This window comes from Etheostoma spectabile, chromosome 1 (genome assembly GCF_008692095.1).
Source record: "Etheostoma spectabile isolate EspeVRDwgs_2016 chromosome 1, UIUC_Espe_1.0, whole genome shotgun sequence".
NCBI classification, from domain to species: Eukaryota; Metazoa; Chordata; class Actinopteri; order Perciformes; family Percidae; genus Etheostoma; species Etheostoma spectabile.
This window is the reverse complement of record NC_045733.1, coordinates 3,718,226-3,741,082: the sequence shown is the minus strand read 5'-3', so window position 1 is coordinate 3,741,082 and position 22,857 is coordinate 3,718,226. Positions and strand designations below refer to the sequence as shown.

General features: G+C 41.0%; 1 protein-coding gene across 13 annotated transcripts; it reads left to right on the top strand.

Annotated features, from left to right (window-relative positions):
* The first annotated feature begins 81 nt into the window (after nt 1–81).
* pax6b (paired box 6b) lies at nt 82–21,678 on the top strand. Of its 13 annotated transcripts, XM_032512237.1 has the most exons (15): nt 5,952–6,113; nt 6,319–6,496; nt 9,146–9,219; nt 9,433–9,486; nt 10,260–10,283; nt 12,710–12,840; nt 13,158–13,193; nt 13,280–13,495; nt 13,813–13,978; nt 17,133–17,291; nt 17,618–17,700; nt 17,892–18,042; nt 18,677–18,789; nt 19,065–19,206; nt 19,918–21,678. In XM_032512237.1, exons 4-15 carry the CDS (start codon nt 9,474–9,476, stop codon nt 20,001–20,003), a joined length of 1,320 nt encoding a protein of 439 aa, XP_032368128.1. In that variant the 5' UTR covers nt 5,952–6,113; nt 6,319–6,496; nt 9,146–9,219; nt 9,433–9,473; the 3' UTR covers nt 20,004–21,678. The 13 variants fall into 13 exon arrangements, with proteins under 13 accessions (XP_032368530.1, XP_032366349.1, XP_032367534.1 ...); XM_032510458.1 differs by lacking the exons at nt 5,952–6,113; nt 9,146–9,219 and adding an exon at nt 83–276; XM_032510964.1 differs by lacking the exon at nt 9,146–9,219.
* Nucleotides 21,679–22,857: the final 1,179 nt, after the last annotated feature.

Below are 22,857 nucleotides of genomic sequence, written 5' to 3'. Positions count from 1 at the left end.
TCTGTGTCCTGTCCAAGGTATGACGTCGAGCCGTCGCTCTAGCCAATCACTGCCAACTTGAGGCGGATGCTGAAGGGAAAGTTGCTGGTAAGAGCTGCAGATTTTTTTTCCCACTCTCATTGACATTTCAACTCCAAGACGGATCCAAAGGTAGATAGATTTTAATCGGGACCTATACGTTTCTGTTGCTGTGACTCGGAGGAGAGATCCGGGGAGGGAAGAAGCGACTTTATACGTACAGGATACCGGTCAGACACAGCTACTGCCTTTCATCCGGTGAGTTTAAACGAAATTGGAATTTATTTTTGATATTTAAAGCCCTGATATGTTTAGAATTCTCCTTTTTAGAATATATTAAGACTGCACATGTGCCTGAACTCCTAAGACTTGAAAGGAAATGTGAAGCAGAAACTTGTAGGCTAGATTGATTATAAGCATGAGGCATGGGCAAAGTAAAGTAAAATTACGGGTTAAGTGCTTGCACGTTGCCCTGTGTAGCCTACAGGAGGTGTGCACACACACAAAGTTGAACTCAGCGAGCTGACTACGTTTTTTTGTTGTCATCTATATCACACACACATAGCGTGTAATTAGCGATCTTCATTGAGGAATTAAGCGCACGTCACTCCTTTAAAAAAATGTGAGCTTTACTTCTGGTGACAATTAAAGGGAATTGAATGTGTATGGGGATCTATTCAGCCCTGCTCCATCCATCAACGCGGTGGAAATGACGCTGTCCATCAGCGAAATATTTTAGTTTGGCTGCATTTCCTCATCGCGCTGCAATCCATATGCGATCCTTGGAGAAAAGGAGAAAAGCGTAATATGTTGGCTGAAATGTTGAGTTAAAGAAGTTATTGATCGTGTTGTAAAATACATCTTTTAAATGTTGGCTGTAATTTGCAAAAAAAAAGGGAATGTCAAATTTCCAAGTACATCTAAGATTGTAGGGAAATGACGTGTGCGCCCTGAGGGGTCTGAGATTGATTTGGGTTCATAAAAAGGGCCTGTGCCTTGTGTTTATGTTTGTATTTATGTGTTTTTTGTATTTCTATTTTAATCACAACTCCAATAAGATGAGCTCCCATGTGTTTACTTTTTTCCACAAAAAAAGAGATCAGATACAATCGGATTTCCAAACAGTAGCGGAGAGACCTGAGATGTCTCAGGTCCAGGCTCGTGTATGGTCGGGTCCGTGTTTCTTCCTGTCACGCTTGCCGAGCAGCGTTTTGACACCATTAGCCCCGGTGTTTATCCCAGCCTTCAGCCTTTTGCCAGGAGACTTCTGTGGACTACACACGTTCTGTGTGCTGCACAACCAATCATAGATCCTGTCCTTGTCTGTTCACAAACTTCACAGATCGTTCACTATGGATTTGTTAAATCAAAACTACATTTACATGAATGCATTTATCCCTTAACACATCCTGCCAGGAGGAGAAGGGTGCACCCTTCAGCTCAAACTACAGTAGGCCTATTAAAGGCATGTAGACCTTTATTGTGATGGAACATGTTTTAAAAGCGCCTATAAAGCAGATGGTTGTTAAGCTTTTAGAAAAGCAGAATGAGGACCATCTGCAAACATTTAAATTGTTCCTAATGGAGTTACGTTCCCTTGCATTTTTGCTTGATGTGCTGAGAAATTAGTAGACATAAATAAAGTTTTCTTTTCCTGGACGCGCTCCATATGCAGCAGGGTTTCAAAAATATAAAAAGGACTGCAAAAAAGTCAAACAAGGATGTGATTGTTTGACTATTGTTGACAGAACTGCACATTGTAAAAGTGCAAATAATGTATGCAAATAAACCAGCGACGTCCTCATGAATCTCTTCACAGAGAACAAATCTGACAATCCGGGGCTGTTTGATGAATGACAGGTCATCTCAACAAGAACACATCTTAGAAATTAAAGTCGACATTTGTAGTGATTATTGAGATTACACAATGAACAAAACCAGTAAAAAAAATAAATCATAATTTTAGGTTTATTTTGATTTGACTAAAAAAATCGAATTAACCTAAAACTATTATTTAACCTAAAATTATTTTTATATTAACCGTCGGTCCGTCACAAGCAAATAGCCAATAATATTATCGGAAAGACTAGTCATTCAACCAGCGAAGCTAATAAGTAATAATTACCTTCATCAACAATGAACAATAGTAGAAATAAGAAAACAATAGTAGAAATAATAATAATAATAATAATAATAATAATAATAATAATAATAATTATTATTATTATTATTATTATTACAATGTATGATATTGGATTTAATTATTTGCTTATTGGTGCATGAAGCAGGTGTAAAAAAAGAAGAAGTGAGGCCTGCAAATGATCCCTAATGAGAAGCAGGTAGAGTTGGGATTTTTAGGATGTAACAGTTACACAGGATGTTTAAAATGCACCAAAACAGGATTTGGTGTTGTTACTTCCTAAAGGAATAACTTACTCCTATTAAAATTAAGGGGATCAATGCTCCAGAAAAAAATCTGAGTTAAAAATCCACTTGGATCAGAGGGATCAGCTAAGCCATCTTTTTTTTTTTTTTTTACTATATACAAATCTTGAAACAATCTTGTAATGTTTTCTAATAGACCGCCCCAAATGTCCTGATACATAAAAGGCGAGTGAACTGTGACCTCCATGGGGGATCAACGCATTAGTGAATAAAAAAACCCACAAAAACTAAATAAATAAAAAAAATTGGAAGCGCCATTCCACCAGTTTTACACATGATGAATTAATCTCGTATAAATGTGCATCAGTCTGTAAAGGATAAATCCCAAATAAGAAGTAAATTGGGGGAGGGGGGGTTACCCTGCACTATCATCCTTCTAACTATCTAAAAACAATGTCACTGTTTTACACTGCAGCTCCCCCCCTTATATTCTGTCTTTCTTTCTTTTTTTTGCATTTAAAAGTTTCTAGATAGATACGAATACCACATTGCCTTAGGGGGAAATAGCGACCAGATTAGGCTTTCTTTTCAAGGCCTGTGGCATTAGTTGCTGCTAATCCGAATTGGGCTAATTGCTTTCCCAACATCAGCCTATCCCTGTTTTTTTTTTTACAGACTTCCACACAATCCAGACTATACTTTACAAAACAGAAAAAAACATGTATGAAAAAATATTTCATAAAAGAGTTGTTGCTGTTAAAGATGGCCTACTTGGCATGCGAGTGAAGGTTGTAAAATAAAGAAAAAATAGAAATCTCCCGAGATTGGAGACGAATTAGCTCTTGGAGCGGATTTACAGCTTAACCAAAGAAATCAATAACCTACTGGAGGTATTGTTTCCAAAGAAAACTACTTGACACACTCATCGGGGAATCTGTCTTTTCAGCGAGGGCAGGTTAGTGGTGTGAATTTTTGACAGCTGCAGTCTGTGACAAGTGAGTGGCAATAACATTTGCACTACAAAGGTAGGCTATAACCACAAGTATTTAAAATACATGGGATGGAGGCTGTTTTTATTGCAATTGGGATCACATTTCCAACACGTAATTGAACGAGATCATGCATGTTTATCAGCAAACTGATTTACACAATTGAGCTCAGTTTAAGTGACCAAATCAGAAAATGATATACTCTGTTACTTATGACGTTTGGCTGTGGTTTAGGTGCCACATCTCTGGTACAGCTGTCTAAGCCAACATGCACTTGCTTACTGACTTGAGCATGTATAGTTTAGTAAACACTGCTGCAGTTCAGACTCCTCTTTGTTCTTGTTATCAACTCCCCATTGTACTATGTTAGTGTTAAATTTAATTCAAGTAGATTTACAAGAAAACTATTTCCCTCCATTGACCTCTACAAATAAGTTATTTCTGAATATAATGATCAATGTTGTTGGGAAGTTTGACTCCACCTTCAGCGTGTCCAGTCTTTGATGTTTACAGTAAATCATAACCAACACGGTCCCTCATTGCACAAACTCCTATCGGGTGGGCTGACTGGTTGGGGGGGGGGGGGGGGGGGGGGGGGGTGTCTAATGTTTGTGGTCTAATGCATGTCTAATAGGGGGGTCCTTGACGTGGAAAATGTTTGGGAACCCCCCTTAGCTGATATAAGCTGCGGCCATTCATAGCAGGCCCATAGGCTGAGCCACCAGTCTAAGTGAGTAGAAACAATGCAGGAAGGAGAAACAGATGAATGTGCTCGTTTAGTTTACGGGTTGTTTGATGAAGGAGTATTGGCCAAAGTGTTGTTCCTCACTGCGGGACCCTCGGTGACAGTTTGAGCCGGTCCTCTCAGCTCATTATCTCGCCGGCCCACTGAGGGCCCCATTCAAGCCGGGCAGTCCCTCTTTCTGTCTCTCCCCCCTTCCTCCCTCCTTCTCCCTCCCTGCCTCTCACCCTCTCTCTCTCTCTCTGGCAGCGTCGTTTGTCTACTCATTGAACCCATAGTCAGGAATGCGATGGTTGTTAGGGAGCCCTCTTTCACCTCCGAAGTGTTTTATTGATGAGCACTGACTTCTCCTACTTTTTCACATGTCAAAGAAAGTCAAGTGTAGGCCTCCATGACTTCATTTCATGGCCTCCCATCCAAAAAAAGAAGCAATTTCTTTCCCCTCCCCCTGCTTATGCCTCCCTCTTCTCTCTCTCTCTCTCTCTCTCTCTCCCTCTCTCTCTCTCTCTCTCTCTCTCTCGTTGCCCTTTCATGCACCCCCTTTTCTACTTTAGTTTGGCTTCCACATCCATACAACCCTCATTCTCTTCCCTTCGGTTCTCCTCCTTTTGGAGTGAGCGACGGGGCTCCTCAGTGCTGAGACTGGTGCTGCCCAAAGCTCCGAGTGTATGCTCAAACACGGGCGCAGAGGGGTTGCTTTTGGGTGCGTTGAGGTGTGTGTTAATAGCCAGTCATTCAACCAGCGCAGTTTGGGAGCGTGTGGCCATGGCTACACAGTCATTTGCTTTACTTTATTTACGCGTGCTATTTGCTGTCAGGTCGCAGGAGTGACGTCGCCATGCCTCGCAAATGTGTCCATAAAAAGCACCGGAGCTTGCCTAAAGGCTGCGCTCTTTACGCATGGTGTTCTTGTTGACAGGAGGGTAAGGCTATTCAGGGGAATTTGATACCCAAAAGAATCAACAAAAGCACGTGGTGATTTCTGATTGTTTTTAGTGAGGGAGGGAGGGCCGTGCCATTTTCAGATGCAAAATATTTCCTAAGTAGCCTATCCTCTCATTTGGAGCGCTTTGTTAAAAAACACAAAACGTTAAAAAAATTAAACTGCACTTTACAGCACCAGAGGTCTCAGGGATGTTTTTGAGGCTTCAATTTCCTATTTTAGAGCAATATAGTTAATTTCCTGTGTTAAGCTCATTTACGTCTGTGTGATTTAAATAGAATAAGAAAGCAAAACTCATCTGAACATTTTGTATTTTGTCAAAGAGAAAATTGTTGTCAGTGATGATAACCACCTGCAGGTCTATATATAAAAATTAAAAAAAACACAAAACCTGTCTCCAAACTTTTCAACATAACATCTTTATAACATGCGTCTATATAACATTAATAGAATGTTTAGAGCATTGTCTGCTTTATAAAAAGCACGCTGCAGCTCTTTGTAATTTTCATTTGGTGTTATGAGCTCCAGCGTTCACGTGTGCTGCTGCTCCACTGCTACTTTCCGTCGCCCTTGCAGCACTAGTTAGCCTCAGGTTGGAGCTGCCTTAGATTCCCTGCGCGGACCCAATTCAGCCTGGAAGAATAGAGCCTTCCGACCAATGGGCATTTCTGAGGCAGTTGCTTTGCAATAGGGCAATATTCAGCAAAGAGAGCGCAGGGTATTTGCATGCGTGGGCTGATTAGTGAGTTGGGAAGACTCTCTCTCTCTCTCTCTCTCTCTCTCTCACTCTCTCTCTCTCTCTCTCTCTCTCTCTCTCTCTCACTCGCTCTCTCGCTCTCTCTCTCGCTGTCGCTGTGGCTCGGCCCCGTTTCCCGCTTTGGCTGTGGTGTGCAGGGGGAAGTGTTTATATGGGGGATGATGACAGAGGTCGGGTCGCGCTAATGGGCCAGTGAAGAGCGGCGGAGGGAGGCGAGGCGCACATAGCAGACCAGGAACACATACATTAATACACTTGTTCCATCACCAATCAGCATAGGTGTGTTCATTCTCTTACCCCCACCTCCTTCTACCACCACCACCACTCTCCCTCCCTCCCCCCCTTCTTTCTCTCTCTCTTTCTCTTCCCCACTCTCCCTCTTTCCGACTCTCTCATTCGCTCTCTCACACGCCAGCGCACATCCTCGCCAAACTCCGTGCGTCCTGACATCTGAGTTCACTGTCAATCTCTGTCCCCTTCGCAGGGATATCCCCTCCATCTCCGCCGAAGACCACTGGAAACTAATTTTTCCTCTTCTAAACTTCCCGAGAAAGACTGATCCTGGTCGGCTTTTTTTTTTGCTCTTTCTGTGCTGTGGAGAACTAGGCAGTAGCCTATAGTTTACCAAGGACTTTGACAACGACGCAGGATGCCCCAAAAAGGTAAGATCCTTACTCGATGTTTGTATGTTCAGTTTAATTATGGCATTTATTACTATTATTATTATTATTATTATTATTATTATTATTATTATTATTGTTAATAACAACAATTATTATATGAATTAGTGTGTTATTATTATTGTTATTATAATTATTATTATAGGTGATTTATTCTCGGCTGTAGGTTGAGGTTCAGTGGTGAGGTTGTGGGTGTAGTATTATCGTTTGGACTGTGCAGCCTGTCTTCTGACTGGACTTTCAAAAGTGCGACCAGCCTTTAGCGCCTCTGTCTGCTTTATCTGCTCGGTTTTGGTGGGTGTTTAGGCCTACGGATAGCTTACCGCTTATTTATGACAGTAAAGAGTAAAAAGTCACGTTGGGCCAGGACAGTGATCATCGTGGAGAATGGGGCGCAATGACCCGTTGAGGAAAGGTGTCAGATTGATTCATGCAGGCGAGTCACCCAAGCGCCTTCTACAAAAAAAAAAGAAGCTCCATGAAGCACTTGGGGAGGAGGCCAGTGATAGCGTGTTAGTGTACAACTTTGCCCATTTGTTCTTAGCTGCTTCCCTTAATGACAGCGAGTTAAACTACTTTAACATGTTGGTTAAATTGCTGTGTAGCATTTTAAAATAGTCAGACGCTCTTTGACAGGCACATCAAACTATAATAGTTGGCTAAATAATATTTGAAATCATTTCATACATGTGATAAAACATTAAATATGGATACACATTGCTGCTGCTTTTAAACAATTTTGTCAAACAGATAGTAGAAATTAGCAAAATAAAACATATATATATTCATTAAATGTAATTATGCATTTTTATTTTTTAATCATGAAGATCAATTAAGCATAGTTCATCTTAAAAGTATAATAAAAAATGAAACTGACGCATAGCAAAAACATACTAGTACAGGGCACAATGATATGTTACCATTATCTATAATTGTTAATCCTTTGAGTTGAAATTAAAGCTGCTAGTACATGGTAATAACTACTTTACTAACTCTTCTATAATCTTTATCCTAATACAATTTTTAAAGTCATGTTGCGTATTTTAATACAGGCTATATATTTTCTGTTAGCCACCAATTTGCACCGGGGCCATTATATTGAAGGCCTACACGCATTATTTCTGCATATGAATGTTGTGAGCGCGGCCACAATAAACATGTTGAATTAGGATTACTGAAGGAAAAGAAATGCAGATCAGGTCGTGGTTAACCTCGGAAACAACAAAGTTTGAGCTTTCGACCTCAAATAAATGATTAACCACTTGGACCTTACAAGGCTAAAAGCAACTGAGTGCAGACTGGTCAGGCTTAAATAGGCTGCTATTATTTTATTTGTTGTTATTCCACCTTAAATCATGACATTAGGCCAATGACAATAATAACATCTGAATTAGTAAGTAGCTGTTTTAGGTCATTTCAGTCTATGCTAGGCTAACTCAGGCTATGTGGGCCAGTGTGATGGAATCTGAATTTGATTAATGCAGCCTATTTGTTAAACATGAAAGAAAGCAACAATCTAAATGCAATGGCGGCCCTGCGTGCATCCCCACAAACTAGCATTGGACTAAACACCGTATGTTACGGACGTCGCTATCAGGCCATTTTGCTCTGCACACAACACAACTTTGATAGAGGGAGAAAACGAAAACTTCAGTCTTCTCCCTCCATGGCCCCTTTTATCTGTCCCCCCCCCCCCCCCCCCCCCCCCCCCCCCCCCCCCCCCCCCAGTCAATAGCTTCTTTAATGCATTGTCTTTCCAATTGAGCGCCTACTGCGCTGTTGTTTTAAACCCGCTTTACACCCGCACCACCGCACAAAATAACCACCAAAATTTGTAACAAGAAATTACTTTTAAATTTCTTCTATAAAAGCAGGGCCAACAAAAACACATTCAGCACCAGCGGCACCGGGGTCAGGGTCGGTGTGTGTGTGTGTGTGTGTGTGTGTGTGTGTGTGGTGTGTTGGTGTGGGGTGGGGGTGTGTGTGTGTGTGTGTGTGGGGGAGTGAGTTTAATGTGTTATGTGTGTGAATGGTCCCGGAGGGGGTGGATGCATGCCTCCGGCTCTTTGTATAATCTGAACTTGTTGGTGTGTTTAGTTGGGAAGCTGTGTTTCTAGTCGCGGAGGCCGAGTTTTTGCCCCGGGTTTGAGACATACGGAGGCAGAAAAGGGGGTGCATTGTTGGGAGTCCAGCAGGCTTTGTACACCAGCTTTGTACCCCCTCCTGGTCTGGACTTTTACAGAGCAGTGAGGCGAGGTAGACAACGTGTGTCACTGTACAGTTTCCACGATAGACTCCACAAGAGGAGGGTTATCAAGTTTAAAAAACAGAACAAAACAATGTGATTGCCTCTTGCTGAGAAGATGAGGGCTGACTGCTTTATAAGCCTTGAATGAAATAGTGCTGTTAAAGAGTTATATATCACGGCAAGGCTGTTAGTTTGAATGTATTTGGGTGCTGTAGGAAACAGACCTAGATAATCCTAAATAATCTTGTACTGCCTCAATTTTTATTTATTTGCTTGGCAGCAACATATAGGTTTATTGTAAATGTAGGGCACAAATAAAGATATAGTAAGTGCATCAGTATAGCTGTGGCTGTGCTAATGTGTTGTTTTGCTTTGTCCTATAGGGAGACATTAAGTAGTGAAAACGGCAGATGATTGACTAAATTGTTATAGAGTGGACAGTCAACTCTGTTTCCAGGCAAGTTTAATTAAAATACATACATACACTGAGGATGTGAAAATTCATTATGCATCAATAATGTTTTAAACACAAAGATCCGCAAACATTCTTATCGAACGATGAGATGAGAAACTTTATTCAAAAAAAAAATGTTGCAAATAATTTGACAGTGAAAAAAGATATGCACATGATACTAACCAGCTTTGTTTTTTCCCCATGTGACGCGTATAGAATACCACAACCAAGCCACGTGGGAGTCTGGCGTAGCCTCAATGATGCAGAACAGTAAGTTGTTTTCATATTTATTTAGTTTTTGAAACTTTTGATTACAACCGCAAGTTCTAATGTGGTTGAACACCCACTGACATTATGCACTGGTTGTTATAAAGCAATAACTTAAAGAACACTTTATGTAGGAAATGTATGTGCAGGCATACATTTACATGCCTTTGAGGTGCAGGGGAGAAATATTCTCAGTTATTTGATGGCCATTTCATTGCTGTTAATTTATTTTTTGCAATGATAGGTAGAGAAGTTATTATTGAACAAGTTAATCACACGTCGTCCTTCTCCAGAGAGAGAGAGAGAGAGAGAGAGAGAGAAAGAGAAGAGAGGGGGTTGGGTTGAGAGGGAGATTTTTTGTTTCTGCTTGAGTTGGTATTAAATAATTGCACAGCCGTCTGCATTAGCGTTAGAGCTGCCTGCCAGGCTGCATACAAGATTAGCTGCGTAGAGAAGAGCCCTGCATGAAACATGAGGAATAGCAATAATGTCTTATGGAGATTAGTCCATATTCTTCACGGACAGACAGCATGAACTAGAAAGAAAATGCTCATATTATAACCGCAGGCCTCACTGTTTGGTGCAGGCTGAATTTACAGCGGAAGATAATATTAACAACCATATTGTCGTGGGTGCCAATCAAAAAAACATGGTACATGAAGTTTCTTATAGGCCTTAAAGTGGCCTACATGAGTTGAATATCTGTCTTGTTCCTGGTGTGTGTTGAAACCAAAAAGGATAAACATGAAACATTTTCTCTCTTGCTGCTGGACAAGAGGTGTATGACATCTGTGATGAAGGTGTGTGGGATGATTTTATTTTATTATTCTCCATATACCTTGATGACGTGTCTGTGCTGTAATCTGTGCGCATTAGTGATAAAAAATGTCAGAATCCAATGTTGGTCAGCTGGATTTATATTGGTGTGATTCATATTAAAAGTGACCTGTGATGAAAACCAAAAATACTTTTAAAAACTGCTTGCATTCGAGTCTTTTTTTAACAGCTACTGTGCTTTAAAAAAATGTTTATATATTTTCATTTTTATTTATGCTTGCCAGTGTTCCATTGTATAGATGATGGGGCCTTATCAAAGATGTGTACAATGCTTTGCAGCGGATTGATGATAATGGGATGCTGGCTTGTGATGTCTGGTGCGAATTGCAGAGGACATATCACTGGGCCCGGCCCTTTGGGTTGTCTAAAGGTCGCGACGGCCTCGGTGGCTTTTGTGCTAATAACTCCTGGGTGTATGTGGTGGGGAGCGTCCAAATTGACACCATATGTTTTCCTATTAGTCGACTTGCAATAGAATACAAGGCGCATAATCAGCGCCAGCGGGCGAGATCGACTCTGGGCACTTGAGGGAATTGTGCCATGATTAAGACTTAACCTTAGGAGTGTTGAATTTTTATGTGATGTGCTTATCTGACGGGTTTAATCGATCCGGAGGATTTATATGATAGCTATGAATCAAAGGTGACGGAGCAGCCCACGAGAACCTGCAGAGCAGGACTACTTAATGCGGGTAGGCCAATTTCAGCGTAAGAAGTCTATTAATTCCACTTAATCCTGGAATTACCAAAGAGCAGGAGGGATGATAATGGATTTACTATCAATCAGATCCACGCTGGAAGATTATTACACATAGCGGTCAAAGGGATATGTTATTCCATTTAACAGGTTTCTTTTCACTTAGTTGTAGCCTACACAGCCACCCTTTTGATCATTTAGTCTATATAAAATTAAATCTGCAGTTTAAACCAGAGTCCTGTGACATATTTCAGAGTAGAGACGCCTACCGATTGCACACAACAGGACTGCAGTGGCTGTGAGCATTTGTTGTCAAATACAAACAAGGGGGGTGAAAAAACTGCATGTCACTTTTAATATGTTAAGAATCCAGGCGCGCCCTCGTTTCTGTGACCGCGCGTAGCCCCTGGCCACCTTAAAACGAAGTCTCCCTCGGAGGGTAAACGAGTAGCGTCCAATTTTGTCTGAGTGATATCCAAATGCAGACAGAAAGGGTCGTTTTATCATGCTACTATTTGTCGTGACGATGCGATTTTCAAAAGCAGAGCGGTGTCATAAAGTGACATGCCTGCCACAAGTGCTCCAACTGATCTTTTCAATTAGCCTCCCATGCATGATCCGAGGCGACTTCCGCCTATTTCCAGAAATTAAGCTCAAACTTGACGTGCAGCTAGCTTTATTTTAAAGACAAATGTCAGGCAGGCTCATCATATTTTCCCCCTCTTCTATATTTGGAGCTTATTTATTGCTAAGGAGCCTCTGCTCCCGGAGTCAATGTACCGGGCGGCAGCACAGGGGAAGGGAGCGGAGGAACAGAGAGCAGCTCAGGCACTCCGGGGAGTCAGCTCTCCCATTTGGCTTCAGGTTTGCCGGTTTATTCTGTGTTTTAGAGAAATACATCGAATAATTTAGGAATAATTTCCAAAAAGCAATCTTTTTTTTAGACAATAACCAATCATAAAACATGTTATTTTAGAGCTAGTATGTGGTGTCCGTCTTAGTAATGCGTAATTATTGTGTGTTTTGAAGGACTATGGTAGAAGGAACTTGTCGATTTAAAGTCACTTTCGGAAAAAAAGCGATGCTTTTGAATGGAAGCTAATTTAACACATTATTTCAGGTCTTGTGTTTTATGAGATTGTCGGTGCTGCTGGTTGTTATTTTGAGGATAGTTTATGAGTGAGGTGCTGGTGCTGATGCGCAGCTGCATGAGTGGATGGATAACGGTGCGCCTGTTTTAATACCGTGTGCTAAAACATTGCTTGAGTTTCCTCGGGGGCAAAAGACTGACTGAGTTGAACAGATATTTTCTGAAAAAAACTATATTGAGAGGTTATGATGTAGTTTATGTGAGGCTTTTGTCGTTTAATCCATGTTCTGCATGTTACCGATTAACTGCGCAACGTTTGTCTTCAGAAGAGAATGCACCGAGCGGTGTAACCTTTCTTAAAACTATTGTTTTATCAGAGCACTTTGGCTTTAATTTTTTTTTGTTGAAAAATGACATTTCATCTATGAAATCAACTGCAATAAACCCTCTGTACATATGCTGTCCTCGTGTTTCATCTTTATCTCGGCTATTCTGAGCGCTTAAACCATTCTCCTCTCCATTCAATAAAACTCATTTGCTTTATCACCTATGTTTTGAGTTATAATACGATGTGATGACTGCGATGCTTTTGTCTCCACGTAGGTCACAGTGGCGTAAACCAGCTTGGTGGTGTGTTTGTTAATGGTAGACCGCTGCCGGATTCCACCAGGCAGAAAATAGTTGAACTTGCTCACAGTGGTGCTCGACCCTGCGACATCTCCAGGATACTTCAGGTGACAATCACACTCTTCTTTGAACAGAAAACAGATTTTATGCATACTTTGTTTTCAATGGACACAGACTGCTTTTATTTAAGCAAACTATGAAAGACATGACGGTATGCTTTTCACATTAAATCCATGTTTCCTGTAGCCTAAATGATGCATGTTATGGTTGTTTTTAAGTAAGTAAAATTACAATTTACTAGTTACATCATTCCGTTTACTGGAAATGTAATAAGGCCGACAAAATCTGCCTGTTCTCATAAAGAATACATATTTTGAAAGAAATGCCTAATATACATTTCAAGGCATATTTTTTGTGTTCATAGACCCATGATGAAGTCCAAGTGCTGGACAGTGAAAAGGTGATAATTATTTGACGCCATCTTAAGAAATTCCGTTAATAGTCGTAAATAATGTATGTGAATTGTGTCTTTTGTTTTCTATACAGGTATCCAACGGCTGCGTAAGCAAGATCCTGGGCCGCTATTATGAAACTGGCTCCATAAGACCGAGAGCAATAGGCGGCAGCAAGCCCAGAGTTGCCACTCCAGAGGTGGTCGCGAAAATCGCGCAGTACAAGCGGGAGTGTCCGTCTATCTTCGCGTGGGAGATCCGTGACAGACTTCTGTCGGAAGGGATCTGCACCAACGACAACATACCCAGTGTAAGTGTACTGACTGTAAGTTATGTGCATGATTTAATTTGCCACATGAAATGACTTTTTTTTCTCGTGCAGTGGAGGAAAAGGAGATGGGCAACTAACCATTCAGTCTTATTAAATACACTGTGTGCGGCGCGCGTTATGTGATCACCCAAACAATCAATTAGAAGGAGCTCGCTGTCCATTTGTGCGCTTTGCAGGAACATCTTCCTGTGCACATTTATTATGATTTTAAGGTGGTTGTGTGTGTATGTGTAGAAACACACTGATATGGTGCTCCATCTAATCTTTACTTTTATCATATGCAATTTGTCATTCAGGTGTCATCGATTAACAGAGTCCTCCGCAACCTGGCTAGTGAAAAGCAACAGATGGGCGCAGATGGCATGTATGACAAGCTGAGAATGCTCAACGGTCAGACAGGAACTTGGGGGACCCGGCCAGGCTGGTACCCCGGAACATCAGTGCCAGGGCAGCCCAACCAAGGTGAGCCTCATTATCACATAGTGTCAATAAAGGGCTGGGCTGCGGCTGCAATAAAGACACCTTGACGCATGCACGTTTGTATCAAAAAAGGATACAGTCGGTCGGTCAGGCTCAGTAACATGTATGGACAATCACAATAAATATTTTGAAGGTGATAAATTAGGATAACTGTGAACTCATACGCATACATTTTAATTTTTTAGTATAAATAGTTTCACAACATACTATTCCAGTGTTACCGGTCTACGACCCTGTTTGCAGGAAGGTATAGTATTGGCATGCTTTGATGCCCTGAACAAGACCCCCAATTAAGACTACTCGATTAGAGGAAGCCATAGGCCATGTATGCAGTCTGAATGCCTCCACTGTCCCAGACATGGATGTGCGTGACAGCGGCTTGTCCTTTCAGCAGAGGTGTCCACCCAACAGCCTGCATTTTCCTCCCCTCCTAATGGGGAGCAGAGCCGGGGAGCTGTGTGCGGGGATATTAGTACAAAGGAATGTTTTCCTTCACACGCAATGATTGGTTATGGGAACGGTCCGCACTACGTGTAATTGCTCATTAGAGAAGGCTTTGTCTGTCATTATGGCAACATGCAGGAGTGTGGAGATGGTAAGGCTGCTGTGGAAATGTTCCACTTCAGAGGGTTTCCTGTCGGCCTACTGCAGGCCGAACACATTTTCTTATTGGAACCACCACCTTACGCTCGCTCTGCTTACATATGCATTCATCAAACAAGTTTTACGATTAGGCATTGAGTCTGACTAATATGCATCAGAAAAAGGAAATACAAGTGCTATAAGGACTTCAGTCGTTGCAAATAATAATTTGCATTTGTATGATGACCATTTGGTCACGTGGGGCTGGTAGGAAAGCGGAAACGGCTAAACAGCTATATAATTAACTTTATTTTGGAATCATAATACCATTATTATTATTATTATTATTATTATTATTATTTTATTATTATTATTGGTTTACATAAGTAATATCATACCTGCTTAGTTTTTACTGTGGTCACAGGTTATATTATCATTATCATTATATTTATTATGATAACATTATGATAACACCAGAAACAACACTACTACTACTACCACTAATAATACTACTACTAATTAGTTATTGTGTTTTTAATTCAATGACTTTTTAAGTAAAGCAATTGTCTCAGGGGAACGAAAATATGTTATCCATCCGAGAGCCAAGTAAGCAGATATAATGGCTACATGGAGAGTGACAGGGCCCTTAAAGAAGACAACTCTATCCAAAAAGGAACGAATAAAAACTCCTCACCGATTTGGTCTTTTATGTCTTTCTCATTCGCTGGCTATATGGCTCTAAATCCCGTCTATAGGATTTAGTCTCTCACTTTCTCTTTCAGTTCTAAGCGGTCTCTCAAGAGTGTTTTGATCCGGTCTCAGCAGCTGAAAGGTGCCGCAATTGGTTCGGTATCTCTTTTTTGCTGCTTTTCCGCCTCACTGGCCGAGACATCGTGATACTAAAGAATGAGTTTATTTCCCAGCGCTTTTATAAAGAAAACAAATCCCATCCTAGCGTCAGTGGGTCTGGCAGACGGATAAAAGCTGCACATTCACTCCTTTTTATGGATTATCCAGAGTGAAGAAACAAATAGCGTGGATACAAACTATTGGCCTGTAGAAGAATACTTTTGTCTATTTTGCAGAGAGGGAAATTGTCAAAAAAACATGTCGCATCAGGTTTTCCTCCAGTGAACCAAGACGTTCACATTTAGACACACTAAATATGTTTTCGGGGACACAGCAAACTTGTAAAATTGCCTGTGAGTAAACGTGCATCTTTGCTTGAATGCTCACATGATGGAAACGCTTTAAAAAATAATTTCTAACTACATCTTTCACAAAAGACAAAAGAATGTTTGCCCACTCAAACTTAACTTTTTGGGTGTGCACATAACCCCTTTTTAGAGGGCACAGAAGCCTAGTGCATGGCTACATAGAGGCGTACTACACCTGTTCCCACCGTGCAACAACCTCTCATCCTTGAGCAAGGCACTACTCATTAACTAGCCAAACCGGTTAAATCATAAACACAATATAGCCTATGCATAGAAAAAGCTGAATTCCCCTTCATGAGTTCAACCCATGGCTCCAGACAAACATCCGTGAGATATTACATAAACCACCCTCTTATCAACGCACCCCTGCTTACTTTCGCATTAACTTCTCGGTGTGATAATGATGTTCAACAACAAGACAGACATTAGTCGATAAGCCTCGCCCTGCAACTGAATAGATTGGCCTTATTTTGGTTGTTCAGGGGGTTGCATGCTCTCTCCTCACTCATTTGTTTCCAATTGAAGACAGAAATCCTGACTGGCGTGTAGCTGGCCGGGGGACGTGATTAATGATGGTAGTGGATAAGGGTTAACACACTGGACTCAAAGCTCTGTTGACTGGGATCCTCGTGCGCACAATGCCAAAGTACTATAGCCTGTGTGCCTCCAGAGAGAGAGGATCCTTTTGTCATCTCCTCCAAAAGCCCCCCTCCCATATATTACACCCACCGAGGGCTCACTGCTCGTCCCTGGCTGTGTCCATAGTTTAATGGTTTCCCTTACTCCTGAAGGCATTGTATCATTCTGAAAAGCGTCTTCTCCTATTCAAAAGTTGGTGGTCACCTCAATGGCTATGCCAACGCCCATATGGGAATGACCATTGAGGCATTGCTCTACCCTAAAAAAAGGGGGCTAGAGAGTTTGGGGTTTTAATACATTTCATAGGCTCTGAAAAGGGGCTCGCCACATCTTGTCACATTTCTCTTAACCTTTTGAGAACACACACGCCATTGTTGGGAAGCGATAAGTACGCAGAGCCTTTCCCTCGCCAGCCTGTTTTTCCCACAATATTTTATAAACAGTTTAACCGCGGAGCCTTTTTCACATTGTTCCTTTTCACGCAGGCAGTCGTCGGTAATCTGGCAACATTAAGACGAAAGTGCAATAATTCCTCTGATTTTGAATTTAATCAGCCATGATATGGGCTTTAATTAATGATGTTGCACCGCCGATCTGTACAATTATGTAGGCCAATACAACACGAGACCCGCAAATTAATTATTCAATTAGCTTAATTGAATGAATATTTCCATCATGTTTTTTTTTTTTTTTTGCAGATGGCTGCCAACAACAAGACGGCGCAGGAGAAAACACAAACTCCATCAGCTCGAACGGGGAGGATTCAGAGGAGACACAGATGCGACTGCAGCTCAAGAGGAAACTACAGAGAAACCGCACGTCCTTCACACAGGAGCAGATTGAAGCACTGGAAAAAGGTCGAGCAATCAGTGATGCTCCATATTCATTTATAACATAACATTTTTTTACACCTTGTTATTGTAATTTCTAAAATATAGCTACATACGTTTCTGGTTGTCTCATATGAAGTAGGAGAGCTACAATTGTTTATAGGTTATAATAATAACCGGATAACAGGCCTTATATCTGTCAGACATGGCACAAAGTTGAGTCCATTGTTTCGGATTTAGGGCACTTGACATATGTTTATTCAACTAATAGCTCTGCAAAAAATGAAATTGGCCTCGACCTATTTTATTACGTATTAACTAACACTTTTATTGTGCGATTTTTTTCATTGCAGAATTTGAAAGGACTCATTATCCAGATGTTTTCGCGCGAGAGAGACTAGCAGCGAAAATCGACCTGCCCGAAGCAAGAATACAAGTAAGTGATCAGAAGTTGTTTTTTATTTTAATCAAATATATATATATATATATATATATATATATATATAATATATATATATATATATATATATATATATATATATATACTCTACAGATGTGTGAGAGTTTTTAAAAGTTGCGAAAAAAAAGTGCATGTAAAAGAAAACTAACAAGCAGCTTTCGTTGCAGGTATGGTTCTCAAATAGAAGAGCAAAGTGGAGGCGAGAGGAGAAGCTGCGGAACCAGCGCCGGCAGGCCAACAACTCCTCCAGTCACATTCCCATCAGCAGCAGCTTTAGCACCAGCGTCTACCAGGCCATCCCGCAGCCCACTACACCGGGTAGGTCCACCACAGCAACACGTACAAGATACCCCCAAACCCTAAAATAATACTCAAGTGGTTGACTATTGTATTGCACAAATGCTGCATAGATTAATTTGTTATAATAGTCACATTGCATTATTACTGTAACAATGTAAACGCATTTAAATGCCAATGGGTTCAAGTTAGACAGGGTCCATGTGAAATATTACTGAATATTATTGTGTGACAGCCTGCAGATTAAAATAAAAGGGGAAAAGAGGCCTCGAAGGCTGTGCGCTCTAGTTCACATGAAGAAGCACCGGTGGTTTCCTTTTGATGGATGATTGAGCAAAACTTCTCAGCTGACTATCTTTGTAATTACCGAATCAGGCACGAGGGCACACCGCCAGAGCCGAAGCTCATGCTCACAAGTCAATCACCTGAGACCTGAGACACACACTGTACAGTATGTGTCCGGGCCCATCAGCCTGTCAAATAAGGCGTTACCTCACGCACGTACTACTTAACGCTAATGAGACGGTCTCACACACTGGAGGACCGTGTGTGTGTGGTGTGTGTGTGTGTGTGTGTGTGTGTGTGTGTGTGTGTGTGTGTGTGTGTGTGTGTGATTTCAGCAAGTTTTAAACACTTTTTTTATTTGCATTCACAGTATCTTTTACCTCGGGGTCAATGCTGGGTAGACCTGACTCTGCACTGGCAAACACCTACAGTGCGTTGCCCCCCATGCCCAGCTTTACCATGGCGAACAATCTACCTATGCAAGTAAGTAAAAGACTAATGCTCACTGGTCAATTATCAATTATGTCAAAGATATACCTTTTATCTGATATTGTATGATGACGTATATGATTTAAGGATGGAATCAATAACACCATGAGTAATTTAAATTGTTTCCTGCCCAAACAAAAAAATTAAAGGATAGCTTTCTCAGAGAACTAAAATTATGAATTAAATTAAAGCAAGACACTGCCTTACAGTATTACAGACTACAACTATGGTTGGCTAAGCTAATGTAACATTCTCTCCCCCATCTTTAGCCCAGCCAGACCTCCTCTTATTCCTGCATGCTGCCTACCAGTCCGCCTGTGAACGGGCGGAGCTACGACACATACACGCCCCCTCATATGCAGGCACATATGAACAGCCAATCAATGACCACTTCTGGTACCACCTCAACAGGTAGGCAGACAGTTCATTGTTTACCAACATGCTTGGGAATTAATAATAAACAGTGCACTCTTTGAAATATCTGCCACCTTTCCTGTAAATAAGGAGGTACTACATAGCCATCTTTGATTCATGATCTGTTGCAGCAACTTACCTTTTCTTCTCCATCTATTTGAGAAACTTCATGGTTTAAACGGATCAATATCTCTACATTCCACATCATTTTCCTTCTGCAGTTGCATTAAACTCATTTCATCGCCGCTCTACGCCATCATGTCAATCCCACTACTCCAGCCCATAGTTTAGTTCCACCCCATTAGGATGCTTTTACTGAGAGCCATATATACCGGTTATAGTCATGAAGAGTTAATCATGCATAACCACATTTCCTCTGTGCTAAATTGCTAATTAATTTGATTCATTTGCTGTTCTACTCTCTCTGTTTAAATGCCATTGCCAAAGCCTCAATTTATTGAGCTTGCAAGCCGTTTACTGTGCAACCATGTGCAGAGCATTGTGACTCACTGCGGCCCCTCTGCTCTTCTACCTATTTACCAACGTTTAAAGCACAATGCTCTGTGCCATGGGGCTAAGCAGTGTTAGCTGTCACACTAACTGTGCATGGTGCATCCACTCATCTATTTTTTGACTTCTGTATACATGTTACTTACTTATTTACTTCTTTTTTTTTTTACTGACATCTTTCTCTTTTTGTCTCTGCAGGACTCATCTCTCCTGGAGTGTCTGTCCCTGTCCAAGTACCAGGGAGCGAGCCTGACATGTCTCAGTACTGGTCAAGACTACAGTAGAGAGAAGAGCTACTTCACCCTGTAACCACCCACTCCACAATCGCCCTCCGGCAGTGCTCCTCACACATACACGGCACAGGAGAGTAGAGAAGGCGAGAGAGGGTTGTGAAGAGGCAAAGGACAGGAGAGGAAAGGAGGAAAGAAAGAGAGAGAGACTCTGGGAGAGCCTTGGGACGTCTGGGCTTTGTGGTTCCAGTGGGACTGTGTGCTGTTCTGTAGCTCTAGGCACATTCAAACGAGGACTTGGAAGAGAGAACAACGATGGAAAGAGAAAAACAATGGACCTCTGTAAAGTGCCCGGTGTTACATTTTTATGGAACAAAAACTTATCTGTTTTTTTTGTCTATTTCCAACTTCAGTCATTGTTTCCTTTTTCTCTGGTGTGTTAGTAAATGGCCATTTGTATGTTAATATGAAAAACCAAGATCAAGTACTGATAGATGGACTGCTAGAAAACCATGTTGGTCTTGCATTTGTTTGAGAGAGGAGAAGCTGAGAGATTCTGCCATGACTATCTTTTGATCTGCTTATATCGAGACTTTCTACCAGCCTTTGCATGGTCTCTGGACGCTGTTGCATATCATTAAAGACGAAAAGCTGGAGGGAAGACTCTTACTGTGTAAAAAAAACAACAACAACAACTATTTATTGGTCTTACTATTTACGAATGGATATTTAGCAGAGGAAACTCAAACTCGATCCACCCACTGACGCTGTGGTCTAGACTCCCCTGACGTGGGCCTGCGTGCCGGCTTATTAACCACGGATCACTATCATCAGCTCAAAGTGTGCAAAGACGGCACAACATGCAACACAACCTTGGACCTCTTGCTTCGGTGGTTGGATTGACTCTAGATTACCACGAAGAACATTAAATGTGGAAAACAGGTGTAAAAGAAAACCTGTAGTCTGTAAATGGTAGACTGCTTCTTCGATATAATCCAGTTTGTTTGTCAAAATGTAAAGTACTTGTCTTCCCTAGAAATCTTTTCTCCAAAAAGATTTCTCCAATAAAGGTTGATTTCATTTATATCCCCGAGAATATTCTATAAATGTTCCATGCATCATGAAATAAATTTCTTTAGGGTCAGGTACAATTTGTCTCTTAGGTATAGTTGTATTATAGTGTCCTATGGTCAAAAAAAATTGTGCAACTAGAAATATTTAATTCCTATAATTATGATTAAACATTGCTTGACAGAGTTTTAAACTTAAGTGTTTGGCAGTTGTTTACAAGTACATATCAGATTTAATCATTGTTGATTGTAAAACAGACCAAAGCCTTTGTATTTCATCTAGTACACAATGTTTTTTTTTTTTTAAAGATATTAGTCTTGTGTTGCAAAATTTTGTAAACACGTTCTGTTCGATTACATTGGCTTCAAGTTCGTAAGACTGCAGTCAAACCCGGCAGTCCTTATTTATAAATGAAGACCATGGGAGGGTTTTTCTAGCATCATCTGTCATGCTCTTTTGAGTTTTGCATTTTTATTTCAGTGTGTACGTAGAACATGGACACACACTGGGTTTACGTCTGAGCAATGCTTCTGAGATAAAACGTCTACACGCTGTCTCTTAAATATTTCAATTTAATTTTATTTAAAATGGAGCTTTCTAAATGTATTTTGTGAAAACTATAAAACATTTTGTACAGTAAAATTGTGTCTTAAAGAAAGCCGTTTGCCTGTTCAATGCTGTGTCCTATACAGTGCCAATCTTTACTGAGCAAGAGTAAAATAATGTTGACAATGCATCACAGCTGCAAATTTAAAGAAATATAAATGCTGACAAATGCCAGTATAAGGGCTTGTAATGCACACACAAACGCTTCCAATTCCCACCAAGCCAAAGTTGTCCAAAAATAACAAACCTCTCTTGATGTATGGGCTGAACCAAGTCGACACAGACCACACAGCACAACACCGCTGCACAATGAGAAAGGTCAAGCAATTCACCATCACTGGCTCTTGTTGTAGTAGAGTTACGATGGTATGAAAAAAATAACAGAACCAATGAGGATGAGGGAGCAGAGAAGAGAGGAAAAAAAAAAAGTCATGGAATAAAGCAGTCAGTGCCTAGAGCGAGGCAAAGGAGCGATTGTGTGGCAGAGTGAGTTATTTTGCTTCACTTGCTGCCTCAGCAGGGGGGTTGTGTCTGTGTGGATTTGAGGGGGTGTGTTGGCGAGAAAGAGTGAGCATCTAAAAGGAAAAGATGTCCAGAAGAGTGAGGTCAGGTAACATTCACACAGCATGTAACAGCACCAAATATCTTGCTAAACTGATTAATTGAATTTACATGTCTCACTCAATATTTAATGGTCCCATCAGAATTTAGAGGATTGGAGGTTAATCAGATTTTTAAGAGGATTCTTCCATTTCTGGGGCTAATAAAATTTCTCTATTCATTTAATCCAGTTTATCACACAGACGGAGGAATATTGTTTTGAGAGCTCAGGGAGGGGAAGGGAGAACAGGCTGAGGAGGAACATTAATAATTGCAGAGAGAGAATAAAAGAGAGATTCAAAATGCAAGAAAGACTGCAATTAGTGGAGGTCTAAATAATACACATTTCCGGGATAAAAAGCTTTAAATGTAATTCTCGCTTGGAAACAAAGTCAGACAATGTAAGTTCCTGGAAAAGTTCCTGAGAACTTTGTGCTCTTTGATCTGTTTTTTCAATTAGACAACAATTCTGACCTGGAAATCTGAATTCCCACAGCAGTGAACAGAAGCTGACAGTCTCCTGTTTAGTGTCAGCAGTTGAGCTCTGTGCTCTGTGTGTGTGCTTAAAGCAAACACAAATGAACGTTTACCTCCTCATTGGAAATACAATACATAATAGTCAAGCTTTGTG